This window comes from Syzygium oleosum, unplaced genomic scaffold (genome assembly GCF_021117445.2).
Source record: "Syzygium oleosum isolate NSW1041296 unplaced genomic scaffold, Sole_v2.1 Sole_v2.04, whole genome shotgun sequence".
In the NCBI taxonomy this organism is placed as follows: domain Eukaryota; kingdom Viridiplantae; phylum Streptophyta; class Magnoliopsida; order Myrtales; family Myrtaceae; genus Syzygium; species Syzygium oleosum.
The window spans coordinates 4,972,369-4,986,833 of NW_026607488.1; the positions used below are offsets into that span (position 1 = coordinate 4,972,369).

General features: G+C 44.0%; 1 protein-coding gene across 1 annotated transcript; it reads right to left on the bottom strand.

The window, feature by feature from the left end:
* Window positions 1-1,035: 1,035 nt before the first annotated feature.
* On the bottom strand, window positions 1,036-6,450 carry LOC115674319 (carotenoid cleavage dioxygenase 8 homolog B, chloroplastic-like). Its single transcript, XM_030596677.2, has 6 exons — window positions 6,145-6,450; window positions 4,426-5,169; window positions 3,940-4,133; window positions 1,724-1,913; window positions 1,485-1,587; window positions 1,036-1,181 (listed from the first exon to the last, which is right to left on the bottom strand). The coding sequence occupies exons 1-6, from the start codon at window positions 6,448-6,450 to the stop codon at window positions 1,036-1,038; spliced, it is 1,683 nt and encodes a 560-aa protein (XP_030452537.1).
* Window positions 6,451-14,465: the final 8,015 nt, after the last annotated feature.

Consider the following 14,465-nt stretch of genomic DNA (forward strand, 5'->3'; position numbering starts at 1 on the left):
TGATGAAGAGGGGAAGAAGCTCTAACGGAAGCATCCAATCGACCATTAGCAACAGTAATAACAACAACTGTCATGCAAGTGTAATCATGTACGCTTCTTTTCGGAGTTGATCCGTTTCTGCCGTAGCGAAGATGCTTCGTGCCTCATGCTCGATCCCCGATGTGAGTTAAATCATGGACACCAGCTAAGTTACGACATAGTTGGCAAAAGAAAAGGGACAAAAAATGTAGCGGGGTCTTTCTTAATTCTTCTGCTATTACATGTTTATGCGAGGAGATCTCGCAGGTGACATTTGCTACAGAACATTTTAGGAGTTGGCGCTACATGGCCAGGGGTTGAGGAGGATCTTGGGAAGTCATCTTTAAATGTTCCGTCACATTCCCTTCTTTCACGAGAATCGAATCTTTTAGGACAAGAACATGAGTCAAAAGTGTCCAAAGAATATGTTAAAAAACTGCAGATGAGGTTTCCACATTTTGTATGGTTTGTTTAGGTCGCGCGATTTGGTTTTGGCTTGCGTGTTACATAGTCCAGGAGGTTAGTAATTTGAGAAGAATCTTTGCTAGCAGGACAGCCTAGTTGTTAAAAAAAGGAGACTTCCCTGCTTCACCAAATCATTCAAATTTTCGTTTAGCCCCGATAGGAAGAACAACCACAAATAAGTTCTCTTTTGTTTATAGGTACATTTTTCTATATAAATACAATTTCACATCTGGTATAAACAGGATTTGCAACACTGAAGCTATTATAACCATCATAGCACTAGCAAGAACCATTTCACATATCTCAAGCTTAACATGCATAGAATGAATTCTACTTCTCTCACCACTAAGGAATTCTACACAAGACATAGAGAACACTGACCACCACTTCATCCATGGTCTTCACTATGTCTACGAGACTTATCCATCAACGTTGTACCCACAGAGGGTGGACTTCAAATGACCAACCTTAAGTCAAGACACAACGAGTGAAATAATAGGTTGATCAAAGTGTTTTGATCAATTAATTAAACAATACCCTGATGGGAGATCTTTATTTCTTTGGGACCCAGCAACCATGGAGACCATAAGGAAGGCCATAGGGGAACTTTGCTTTGGCAATCTCCTCAAAAGTGGAGCCATCAAGCAGCAATGCATACCCATCTCCATTTTTCTCACTAATCATTGAGATCACCACACCTGCAAGTGCAACCCCAGCACACAATGCTTCACAAAAGAGAATCGGGAAAACAAAACAAGGGGAAAAAAAAATTTATGCCAAAAATTTTCAAAATGGGAGAGTCAACAAAAATGCGAGTGACTAGAAAGGAAATTATTCAAGAAACAAATTTTTCTGATTTGGGTGCTTCAAATATACATGTGTTATTTCGAGCGTGAGATAATCATAACCCGTCATATGATGCAAACGATCACGTTGAATGTTTTTTCAGCAAATAAGGCATAATGAGCATATGTTTCGATTTAGATTTCCTAAATTCTTACCATCATCTTCCTCGGTGGCCCCTGGCCTACCCACGAAGAATGGTTCCGAGGGCACGGCGCCATCCTCATGCCAATTCTTCGCCCTCTTCTCCACTAGATCAATCTGCGAAAACCTCTCACTTCATCAATTTCTCATCAAGAATATCACAGTAAATTTATACAACAACTATGTCTCCCTAGCATGGCACCACATCATAATAATGCTAAAAGCATCAATTTGAGGGACATGAATATAAAACCTTGGTGAGGGTGTTGGGGAAATTGCAAGGGCGTTGGGCTCCACAAGCATAGGCAAATCTGTATTTTTTGCCCAAGAAGGCAGGGTTGATGCTGCACATGTCCATGCCTCTCCCATGTTCATCTGGGTCCAATGCTGCCTCCAACTTCCCATATGGACTCCCATCTAATGGTATTATGAACCTCCCGACCCTGCCCAAATTTACCATCATGGTCACCATCGTCCTCGTCAAGGCATACTTGAAAAGGAAAATAAATATTTTCATGTATTTAAGGATCTTGGCCTTTAGAATACCTCTCTTCCTTTGGTTTTTTTTTTTTGGTCGAAACCTCTCTTCCTTTGTTAATTAGGTGGGATTTTGCAAATTGGGAGTTTGAAAAAAAAAACAAAACCACTTAGTTTCAGCTAGAGAATGATTTTGAAGGTGATGGTGCAATCTGAGATTTGTTCTTTTTGTCAGCAATAATTCTGGGCCCGTATAATTGTCTAATATCTGGGCAACTATGCTCTTTCTTGCATCGGGCAGGCTTTTACAATCATTTTGATGGATATAGCTACCAATTTTTTCAACCCTAATGTCTTAGTTCAACTTAGAAAATACTCATTACTTTCCCTTCCAAATTTCGGGAAAAGAACACTACAAGTGCCATAACTTGTGTACGGCGCTCACTTTGGTGCCATAAGTTTTTTTTGGATCACTTTAGTGTTAAAATTTTTGAAAAACGATCACTTAAGTGCCAACTCCGGTGCCGTACACAATTTTTCGCTGGAAATCCGACGTGGCAATTTTTTTATTAATTTCTGGAGCTGACGTGGCTCGCCGGAGATTGGCACTTAAGTGATCGTTTTTCAAAAATTTTAGCACTTAAATGATCGTTTTTAAAAAATTTTAGCACTTAAGTGATCGTTTTTAAAAAATTTTAGCACTGAAGTGATCTAAAAAAAAAACTTATGACACTTAAGTGATCGTTTTTCCTCCGACTTGACACCAAAGTGATCCGAAAAAAAGTTATGGCATCAAAGTGATCTCCGTACCAAGTTATGGCACTTATAGTGTCTTTTTGCCTCCAAATTTCGAAGGCAAAGTTAATGAATATCAAGTTTCAATTTCTATAATTATGAATTGTAATATTTGTTTGTTTCAGACAAAATTTCAAGTTAAATTCAAGTCAAATTTAATATGCTACGGAAAAGCCAAAAAAAGAAAAGAAACTGAAGCCGATACCAAACACAAAAGAACAAATGGGCCATTATTGGGACTCATCATATCGAAACGAGAAAAGGGGAACAAAAGATTTTAATCAGCAAGAGGACGCTCATCATGATGCCATTCTACTACTTTTCGTATTGATTAAGGATTTGTCTGCCATTATACCATTCAAAAGAGGGTACAAGTCGCTAATGTTTATCTGCCATTCACTCCTAATGTAACTACAAACACATTAATAATTATTTTCACTTATTTCCAACTATGTACGAATTAGAAAGTTTGAAGACAACGCCGGTCTTCGTATGAAGGTATGCCCTCCAAAGTTTCAAGAGGGGACGAATATGACTACCAGGAAGAAAACCCAAGTCTCAGAAAGGGACCAAAAAAATTTATATTATTTTGGAAACGATAGAAGTTAAATTATGCTAACAAAGACTCAATTATGTATTAAATGACCTCAAATTAAAGGTAATTAATTAATGGAATAAGAAGACAAAAGTCGAACTCATGTTGGGTTTCGTTGGACTTCGTATAAGATGCTAGCCAAGTATGTAAACCCTAAAACAACGTGAAAAATAATTTAATAGGAGATAAAGTTACTGACACGTACGATTATTTACATGCGGAGTTAATTAAAAATTGCTATACATGGATTTTTCTTTTTATAACAAGTTCCTTCATTGCATTGGCGAATTCACAATACGAATAAATACTAAAGAAAATAGGGTCCCTTCTTCTAAAGAACTGCTATACTATGTTCTTATGCCTTGAAACATATTATATGTACATGGACAAGCGTTATGAAGATGGAACAGTTAGCTAGAAATATCCTGAGTAATCACATATCTAATCGACCACTAATTTCCATTTCCCACCTTCTATTTATCTAGTATTCTCGATCTTTATGCGATTATCATTATCTCAACAAATCGAATGATGGTAAGTACATGTGAATACGTACGAATTTGTGCGTGCGCGGATTCTAAAGCAGCATACAAAAAACACACCTAGCATCAGGAAGTACGTCTTGGCCGGCAAAGGAGCGGAGGTTTTGGAGCCTGAGCTTATCGAGGATGGTCGTGTCCGCATTGTGCTCGCAACAATCGGCGATCACGGCCACAACTCGCCCGTCTTCGTCCGTCTCTTCGTACGCATTGATGAAGTGAAACGTCACGTACAGAGGAACCTCCACACTTGCCACCTTTTTCCGTGCAACCCAATAGAAAAAACAAGACATCCTTGTCATATTCATAGTTTTGATAAACTATGTTGGAAATTATATACAAAGAAGGCATGTTAGCCGGTGTCCAGGGGACACCAATTATGACGGCTAAAATTTTAGTGAAGAAAAGAACATATTTCTAGAAAGTTACATATTTCAAGTAAAGATATTCATATTCTTCAAAAGCATTATAAAGATTCTTGGTTAGTGCCTTGAGAACACTCTGAAATTTTGCTGCACAGAATGAATCTGGAGGGAGATGGATTCTTACGATTTTTCCACTGGCTTTACACATGATATGCATGTACCCTTTGGACTCGGGGTGCCACTCGAACTTGTACAATGGAGTGGGCTCGGCCCTGAGGAGGTTTTGCGCGCAGTACCTCAAGGGCATCTCCGGCACGACGACGTAGTGCTCCGTCATGGGGAACGAGTGGACCCAGCCAGGTGCCGGGCCGCCCCTGCAGTCCACCCTCCCGATCACCTTCCTCTCGTTCGATCCCGGCTCCATCCTCACCACCAAGTAGCCCGGGTTGATCAGGTCGGGCAGCAGCGTCAGGAATTCGGTGTCGGTCACGATCGGATGGGCAGAGTGTATCAGACCCCCTAAGGAGTCGGTGTACTTGAACTTCCCTAAGGTCTCGAGCGTGGTTGGGTCGATCATTATCGACCCCTTCTGCGTCTCGGTGAGGCAAACCACTCGTCCGTCTCCGAGCCTGATGACGCCTGTGTTGGCGTTATCAGTCAGCGATGCCCCGGAGAACAAGCTAGCAAGCCCGCCAACATAGGATAGGAAATTGTCTGCCTTAGGGACCTCGGAGAATTCTCGGTAACATAGCTTGTTGTTCTTCATCGCGGCCTTGTATGCTTCCGATTCAATCTGCCGGTGGCCGGCGATCAACCGCCCGTTCTCGAACTGCAGCTTCACCAACGTGGCGTAACCGTCGAAGAGGTGTCGGAAGTCGTAGTCTCCGACGTGCCATAGACCGGGACCATTCCTCAGATAGATTCCGCTCTGCATATGATCAAATCAACCAATCACTCTCCCTAACCAACAGAAAACACCGGAGCTACTTCCAATGTATTTGTCGGGTACGATACGTTTGCACGATACTATAATGCCAGTGATATTATACTCATTTCAGTACATCAGAAATCTGTAACATTCGTACCATCCTAATAATTTTATAGGGTGGAACAGCTGAGAGAAGAAGAATTTTCAAAGATGGGTAAGATCATACGAAATCTTCATACGTTGGTACACTACAAGGAATATAATATAGACGAGGACAAGAAACAAGGAATGATAAAATTGGGGCAAGGGATATTCTTCGTTTGATCTTAACTTAAAAATATCTCACTCTTTGATAAATATATTTGGAAGGTATCTTGGGATAGTCGAGATAAACCCCGAAAATTTGTAAATTGTGACTTTTTCGTTGTTGTTGTTGTTGTTTTGTTTTTTGCTAGGTAAGTCTATGGCTTTTATACTCCCACACCGTCGACAATATTATTTAATCTTTAGCATCTGAATGCACAAATCCTTTGCGCTTCGATAAGCCTCTCCCTTCTAGTGATGTAAAATTACTTGAATAGCGTAGTTTACTAATAAAGTTGTAAAATGAAAGTAATTTGGATAGTGCAACATGAATAGAAAGACCAGCATATGCATTTATAGTCAGTGGTGGAGACACAAAATGGCCTTGTGCTACACGCACAAACACAGTATAATGGGATAATTTATAGTGTTATGTGACTGACTTAATTAAGTGAGGTTAACAATTAATTGTGATGGAGGGCGTTCCACTATTTAATTTATTGTTATAGGCTTCATCTTTGGCTAGACTTTAAACAAACAAAATAATTTCTTTTCTTTTTTTTTTCCTTTTGGGGCATATGGCAAGATGAGAACAAGCAGAATGGAGAAGAGATTTAGCTTAGGGGACGCGAAAAGATGATTGAGAGATCGTAAAAAATCAAACAGACTCACCAGCCAGAGAGGTAGCTCCCCTTCGACGGCCAACTCGCCCTCCCACTGGTGTTGCCGGACGCTCGTCCAGGCAACGTGATCCCGGTCGCTGACGGCTTCTTTCCCCGGCGACGATCGAGAGACGACCGGGGCCTGGCTAGCGACGTTTGTGATGCTGAGCTCTCGAGGGTCGCCTCGCGAGGTCCTCCCGGGCAAGTTCCTGTTTCCAAGAGGAAACACATCTGTCAAATGATCAAAGCTTTTGGAAGATGCTTTGATGGAGTGCGAAACACAGTTTGGACTGGCTAAGAAGTTTATCGAAGCCATAGCAGAACCAACAGAGAGCAAAAGGAGTTGAGGGATGGAGAGAGAGAGAGATTATGGAATGGCTTAGCTAAGAGGAGTGAGTGCTGAGACATATAAATGGTGTCTGTGGGTGTGTGAGGAACTATATATGGAATCTTGATAGGTTGAATACTGTTAAAGGAAGAAAATACTCAGCAAATATTTGTTACCTTTTGTATCTTATCTGTTAAGGGAAGAAAATATTTAGGGAATATTTGTTATTATGTTACCTTTTGTATCTTATCTGTTAAGGGAAGAAAATATTTAGGGAATATTTGTTATGATATTATCTTAAGTATCTTATCTCTTAGAGTCCTTTATATACATTGTATTTGCAACACAATGATGTACAGAAAAAAGAGCAATAAAATTTTCTTCTCTAAAACGTAATTCTTCTTTTCAAGTTGGTATCAGAGCATCTTTGGCGAAAGCCTCACCGATCCATGTCTAAAGAAACATCATCTTCTGCACCGACGTTGTCATCAATAGCCTCGAATAACCCCACTCTAATGTCACCACCAAGTATTGGGGAGAAGCTAACCGGGACGAACTTTCCGATCTGGAAAACACAGATCTCACCATATTTTTGCGCTGCCCGCTTGCTGTCCATTTTGGACGGCACCGAACCTCAGCCGGAGGAGACTGTCAAGGAGATTGCAGCAGGAGGGGCTGTTACGCAGATGACCAATCTAGCGTTTGAAAATTGGAAATTTCGAGAGTCCATTGCCTTGGTTTGGATCCTTAATTCGTCGACCGCTCCGATAGTTGCCCAATTGACGAGTCACACATCCGCAGCAAGTGTTTGGAAGTATCTTGTGGACTCGTATGCCGCTCAATCAACTGCGCGCGCGTCTGCTTTACGGCTCCAGCTTCAATCACTCTCAAAAGGCCACCGATCCGTCACAGAATTCCTACAAGAAGCCACCAGTCTCACGGACCAGTTAGCTGCTATTGGTGAGCCTTTTATCTATTAATGAATATCATACTCAATTGTTTCGTTGTTTGGGTGCTGAATTTCAGGGTCTCGACACCGCAATTTCCATTTTAACTCAAACCGGGTCTTTGACAAAGGACCAACTTCATGCCTTAATTCTTAATCACGAGGGAAGGCTAGAGCTAGCGTCGGTAACAAATAATCAGCCCCCACCGGCGGCTTTTTAGACCAGCCAAGGACTGCCTTCTTCTCGGCAGACCCGTCACAGTTCCAACAACTACCATGCAGATTTTAATCAATCTGGGAATTTTTCTAGAATATCCCATGGCCGTGGCTCGCATTATGGAACTGGAAATCGCGGGAGATGCCGCAACGGAGGAGGCTCATTTTGTCAGCTTTGTGGCAAGCAAGGCAATAGGGCCAATACATGTTATCATTTTGTTGGATCAGTTCAGCCCGTACAAGCCCACTTGACGGGTCCGGACTCACTGCCATAGTATTTACCGCCATCAAGTCCGCCCTCTGCTCTCACATCTTCAGCGTGGTTTGTTGATTCAGGTGCTACACATCACGTTATGGACAATTCTGCAGGACTTACAAGCGTTAATCCATATTCAGGTCAAACTCAGCTTGTTGTGGGTGACGGCGTCTCCTTACCGATCACCCACACAGGTACACTCGTGTCCTCTTCTCCGTCATTTATACTTTGTCAAATTTTAGTCGTACCTGGAATCACTAAAAACTCACTTTCCGTGTCTCGATTTGCACTTGATAACCATTGTGTTTTCCAATTCGATTCTAACTCTTTTATTGCCACGTCTATTAAAAATGGTCAGGAAATCCTCCGCGGAGTACTTGACAATGGGCTTTACCGCGTCACCCTTCCGTCCTGCTGTAACAGTCTCAACATTAGCTCTGGGATCCATTGCAACTCCAACACCCACTCCAGGGTTTTCTACCACTCTAGCACCCATATCAATGTCCTCTACGGCTCTAGCTCTAGCACGACCTCTACCTCTTATTCCTCTTCCAGCACCCCTTCTTGGGACTCTTCCTACTCCTCTTTCTTCGCTGCTCATTATATCAGCTTTCTACTACTCTCCTACCTGCTGTAAGTCCATACGAGACCTAGGCCAACTACACTAGTCCAAGCCCTAGGCACAAAACTCGACAACCAGCATTCAACAACCAACAACCCACCATCAAATCAATCACCTAACATCAAGTCAACACTACTATGCACTCAACAGGGTTCTCGCACTCACCTCAAGTCCTGCCGCACCTTCGGCTCAACCATCATTATAACCACAATAAATCACTCAGCAATCACAGGCCCGTACTCACAGAACATGCATAACTAGCATAAACATGCAATCTACAAAAGGCTCCCTAACCGACTACCCCGAAGTCGTCGCTTCTTATCACTCCAGGTCTCGACCTTACCGATATCGAGCTAACCTTGCTCTAATACCAATTCAAACGGGGATGTCATGCCCCGAACCCAATCGAGCTCGCGACATCCCGCTACAGGTCAAATTTGTTGCGACGTCCCAGGAACGTCGCCGACCCAACCCACATCAAAGGCACATGCGGAAATGGATAATAAAAACCTTGGACAAAAAAATGACGACAACGGGGTAGAACATCAGAACATTCAAACAACAACCTAATCATACAAACATTTTATTACAAATATAAATACAGACGAACATCCTCAGCCACCGACTTAATAAAAATATCAGGGGTCTGGTTAACCTAACTTCACTATAGGTCTACCCAAAACTACACAACCCCTAAAATACCCTAGGGAAAAACCTAAGGATCGCCCTTCTCCATTCTGTTCCTAATTCATCTGGCTCTATCCTCTGGAAATCTCTTGGGCATCGCCTGCGAATCCTCCGGCACCATGGCTGCTCTTCGTACTTCAAAAAGAGGAAGCGGGCTCCCTGGGTTTACGACTGGGGGTCTGAAAGTGGTGGTTATACAACCATGAGACGAATCTCAATAAGTGTACAACCCAAACCCCACGTAGACACTCATGTACCGCCAGACAGAAAACACGCATAACACACGATAATCAATCAAACTAACAACCACACACGACCCTACCTGGAATCCATCATACACGTCCCTGCACGTTAGACAATAACACAGCCAACATATCGCAGCAATGATTCACAGACGCGCACGTGCCTCAATTATAAGATAAAACTCACTTGGGCACGTCCCATACCGTGCCTAGTAGTTTTTACCCCATAATTAAGCATCACATCACGCGATACAAACACACTTGCACACTGACTCACACCACGCATCCCTTTCGCAAACCTCGCACCTCAAGCCAAATTCCCGCTCATCCTCAACTTTTCCACCACTACCGAGCCCGCATAAAACGCATCAGGCCAACGGTCTTCTGACCTCATCAGGCATCGACACCCCGTCGGGCCAGGCATCGTCACCTCGTCAGGGACGGCATCGTCCCGCGTAAACGAACATGCCTCAGGACGGAATCCTACCTCTCCCTTTCCTTAATTACCGTGCCCGCGTAAAACGCATCAGGCCAACGGTCTTCTGACCTCGTCAGGCATCGACACCCCGTCGGGCCGGGCATCGTCACCTCGTCAGGGACGGCATCGTCCCGCGTAAATGAACACGCCTCAGGACGGATCCTTTCCAACCAATCCTACATTTTCATATCCTCGTTCCACTCAAACCACACTTACACACAGCCAACAATCGCACGGCCAAATATACACACCTCACACAAATACATAGCCACGCACCAATTCACATCTCACGTACACTTCACAAACACACGTTCTCGTCACACAAACACCACACGATCACCCATATCCGAACATTACTTCAATGCACCCAAATCAGTTACTACATGGCCTAACCATTCACACATGGCAATTCATGAACAAACCACACATTAGCCGTACAAGGCCCAATTAAACCTCAATAGACAGCCACTAATCAGTCCGAGAGAGAGAAAAACCTAGAATATACAAAATCGGGTCCAAACTGGGCAGTTGCACAGTGACAGAAATTCATTTGAAATAAATGGTAAATTAATTCCAAAAATTATGAAATTTGGATATGTTGTAAAAAACATCTCGATGAACATTTTCCGTGAAGAACTAGAAACCCAGTTCTAACCGTAACCACCTCGTTTTGACACTCAAAGTCGGACAAAATCCGATTCGCTCGGACAGCCCCTCAGGCCATCAAAATACAACTCATTCAGTATCCAAATCATTTTGGAAAGTCTTGAAATTTTTATATGTTATATCGAAAAATGTCCCCAACAATTTTTGTGAAGGAAGTATTTTGAAAATAGGCCTGGAAAAATTTATAAAAATTCGAACAGATCAGAAGGTCGGGTGAACAGTAAATCGGGCAGTTTTGTTTCGGTCCAAAGATGGACTTCTGAATGGCCTCAAATGATTTCCAAAAATTCCCAAATTAAAGTATGTTATACTTCAAGATGTTGGGAGCAACTTTCATGAAGAAAACTTCCTCAAATTCGGCCCCCAAAATTCTCCACAAAAATAGTAAACCGGACGGGTACAGTAGTCACAAATCCGAAAATCACACCAAATCACACGAATTCAACCCGTAATCGTTCCGTATCATCACGGCTCTATCCGAACCTCCCAAACCTCATATTTTCAGTCTCCAAATCATTCCATAATAACCAATTTCTAGCCCATATCTGAAACCCAAAACAGCCACTTAATTCACCCTAAACCGAGCCCTAAACGAGCCTAGCAATACCCGAGGTCCTAGGCGATATTTGGGGAGGTCACTTACCTAAGAGAAACAGGGCAACTCGGCTGGACAGGGGCAGGGACAGCCGGAAGGGTCTACACTATGTAATATTATCCGCTTTGGGCCAATTGACCCTCACGGCTTTAAAACGCGTTACACAGAGTAGAGAACCCAAGCTTTATAAACTAGCCCAGGACTCCCCCCCTAAGCAATGTGGGACAAGAGACATGCCCCCCTTTGCCATCCTAGAAGCCTGCCAGGAGCCGCTCCTTGTCCAGGCCCTCTGGCCCCGGCGACCACTCCCCGCCCTCGTCGGACCGGGTCGTTACATTCTCCCCTCCTTCGAGCACAGCGTCCTCGCTGTGGCCCCACACGCGGTAGGGAGTCGGCTCTGATACCATTTGTAAGGACCCGGGGTCTACACTGTGTAATATTGTCCGCTTTGGGCCCACTGACCCTCACGGCTTTAAAACGCGTTACACAGAGTAGAGAACCCAAGCCTTATAAACTAGCCCAGGACTCCCCCCCTAAGCGATGTGGGACAAGAGACATGCCCCCCTTACCATCCTAGAAGCCCGCCAGGAGCCGCTCCTTGTCCAGCCCTCCGGGCCCCGGCGACCACTCCCCACCCTCGTCGGACCGGTCGTTGCTGAAGAAGAAGCAGCAAAGAACGGCGCCGGTGACCAAGCAGGCGAGCGGCTGAGCTGCCTTGGGCGGGTGGCTGGCCGGTGGCAAATGGGCGGCTGAGGGCGGCGTCCAGGTCGTATGGACCAGGGGAGGACGGCCAGAGGTGGCTCGGCGGCAACGGGGCTGATTGGAACAGTAAAACCGAGAGAGAAAGAGGGATAAGCGGACGGTTGGGCGGACGGAAAAGAAGAGGAGCAGCGGCGGGCGGCTGGGCTGGGCAGCGACCGGCGGCGGCAAGCTGGTGGCCGGCCAAGGTGGGTTCACGCACGGGTGAGGAGAGAGAGAGAGCAAGCCGATCGGTGGGGAGGGGAGGTGATGAGAGAGAAAACGTGAGGGAAAATGAGAAAGGAGAGAGAGAAAGAGGGAGAGAGAGATTTCGGGTGAGGGAGAGAGAGTCTTGGCCGAATGGGGAGTGAGGAGAGAGAGTGGCCGGTCCAAGGGTGGTCAAATATTGGGGCTGGTGGCGCCAATTGTCGCGATCCTACGCGATCTTCCCATTTTGCCCTTGATCCAACGGCCCTCGTTGGTCTTATCCAAATAATTAAAGGGCATTTGAGTCTTTAGGTCCAATAATTCAGTTGATAAGTACTCTTAATTATTCCAAATATTTTTTCAAAATTCGGAACTGAAAACGGCCCAGGGGCAAAATGGTCATTTTTTCGGTCTCAAGTCGAAATTCCATTTTTCACCCATACCAACCCCAAATGTGTGTGGCCAACATAATATGGCGTCGGAATCGCGAAAATAGCTTCTTAAGCCCTCGTAAATCGACTGCAAAGTCCTGGGGATTAAAATAATATTATTTTTCACTTCCTAGCCAAAATTCCAATTTTTGACCGAAACCACTCCAAATATGCGTGGCCACCCCAAAATGGCATTGGCCTCGAAAAATAACCTCATACGGCCTCAGAATCAATGTCGGGGTTCAGAGGGGCAAAATCGTAATTTTCCCGGTCCCGAACCGAAATCCATTTTTTTGCAAAAATGGGTGGCCCCAAGGTTGGTCAAGCCAAAAACGTCATCGGCCGCTCAAAATTGACACTTTCAAAATTCTCGATTCCCGGGCCCAAATTCCAAGAAATGACTAAAATCGAACAACCACGACTTTAGCTTATCTCTTGCTAACGGGTGGTTCATTAGGATTACGCGCTCTCGACCCGTGACAGACACTAAGTCAAATCACGTTTAAGTTTGCTCGAACCAAGGCGACCTCGATTGTCATATAATTGCGAGGGTCTGTCGCTAGTTCCCTTCGGACCCGATCAATCAAATAGACCGGTCTCTGTTGGCCCAAAACATTCCCTCGACAATCCTTATGGTTGAAGGTCGAACCAAGGTCAAGTTCTTTGGTCGTACAAACTAAATCCCGTAATAGCCCTACCCCTAAGGTTAGCATCCCGTGAATGCGCATTTCCGGGTGAGATCTCACTATAGTGCATTGATCAATATTCATTTCCTAAATCCCGGGAAAAGAATCGAAAATTCAGACTGTTACACCTGCCACTCTTCCACACCTTCTGCGTCAGTTGCTTCCCTCACTCTATGGCATAACCGCTTTGGACATGCCACCACCGACCGGCTTGTGCATCTTCTCAATTCATCCAACATTAGCTTTAGTCATCCTTTATCTTCAGTTTGTACAGCGTGTGCTATGAATAAAAATCACCGCCATAGTCATTATCCTACTTTGTCTAGGTCAAAACATCCTTTGGAATTAATTCATTTTGATATTTGGGGTCCCTCTCCTGTTATTTCATTCAACGGCAATAAACACTATATTTGTTTTATTGACGATTTCTCGCGTTTTACTTGGTTCTATTCGTTCTCATCTCGCAGTTAATTTTGTTCCATTTTTAAAGCCTTTCACAAACTTGTTGAAAATCAACTTAACTGCAAAATTAAGTCTATACAGAGCGACGGAGCACCTGAATTTGTCACATCTACCGAATTTGTCCAATACATTAGAGAGCATGGCATTCACCAACGGATTTCTTGTCCTTATGCACCATATCAAAATGGGACTGCGGAACGAAAACATCGACATATAGTCGAAACTGGATTGACTCTTTTTCATCAAGCTTCTGTTCCACCAGTATTTTGGGAGTTTGCTTTTGAAACAGCGGTTTACTTGATTAACCGCACGCCAACACCAGTCATTGATAATATTTCACCTTGGGAGGCTTTATTTCACACTAAACCCGATATTACGCATTTACGTGTTTTTGGTTGTGCAGTATATCCATTTCTTCTCCTTTACTCGCCCCATAAGCTTGCACCAAGATCCAAGGTTTGCATCTTTATGGGCTATCCTCCGGGATATAAAGGATATCGCTGCTATTGCCCCAAGGATAAGCGTTTTTATGTTGTTACGGATGCCATTTTTGATGAGGCCATCTATCCTCTTGTTGCCACACCAAACTCCTCTCAAAATGTCTCAACACCAACAAGTGTGGAACTATTTTTGCCTGCTGATTTGTCCCTATCATCCTCGACACCTGCTGGACCACCTGAGTCTCCGAGGGTTTCCCCATCAAATCTGGATGTTCCACTTGTTGACACCACCGACACTGCAACTGAACCTGTTGAGGTACCACAAGAAACT

Bases quoted from the DNA above. Each gene is read 5' to 3' on its own strand.
- LOC115674319 (XM_030596677.2), bottom strand. From the start codon at position 6,450: ATGGCTTCGATAAACTTCTTAGCCAGTCCAAACTGTGTTTCGCACTCC. The intron at 1,914-3,939 runs GTGTGTTTTTTG...AAATTTGGGCAG, and splicing joins GACGTACTTCCTGATGCTAG to GGTCGGGAGGTTCATAATAC. The intron at 1,588-1,723 runs GTTTTATATTCA...AGGTTTTCGCAG, and splicing joins TCCCCAACACCCTCACCAAG to ATTGATCTAGTGGAGAAGAG.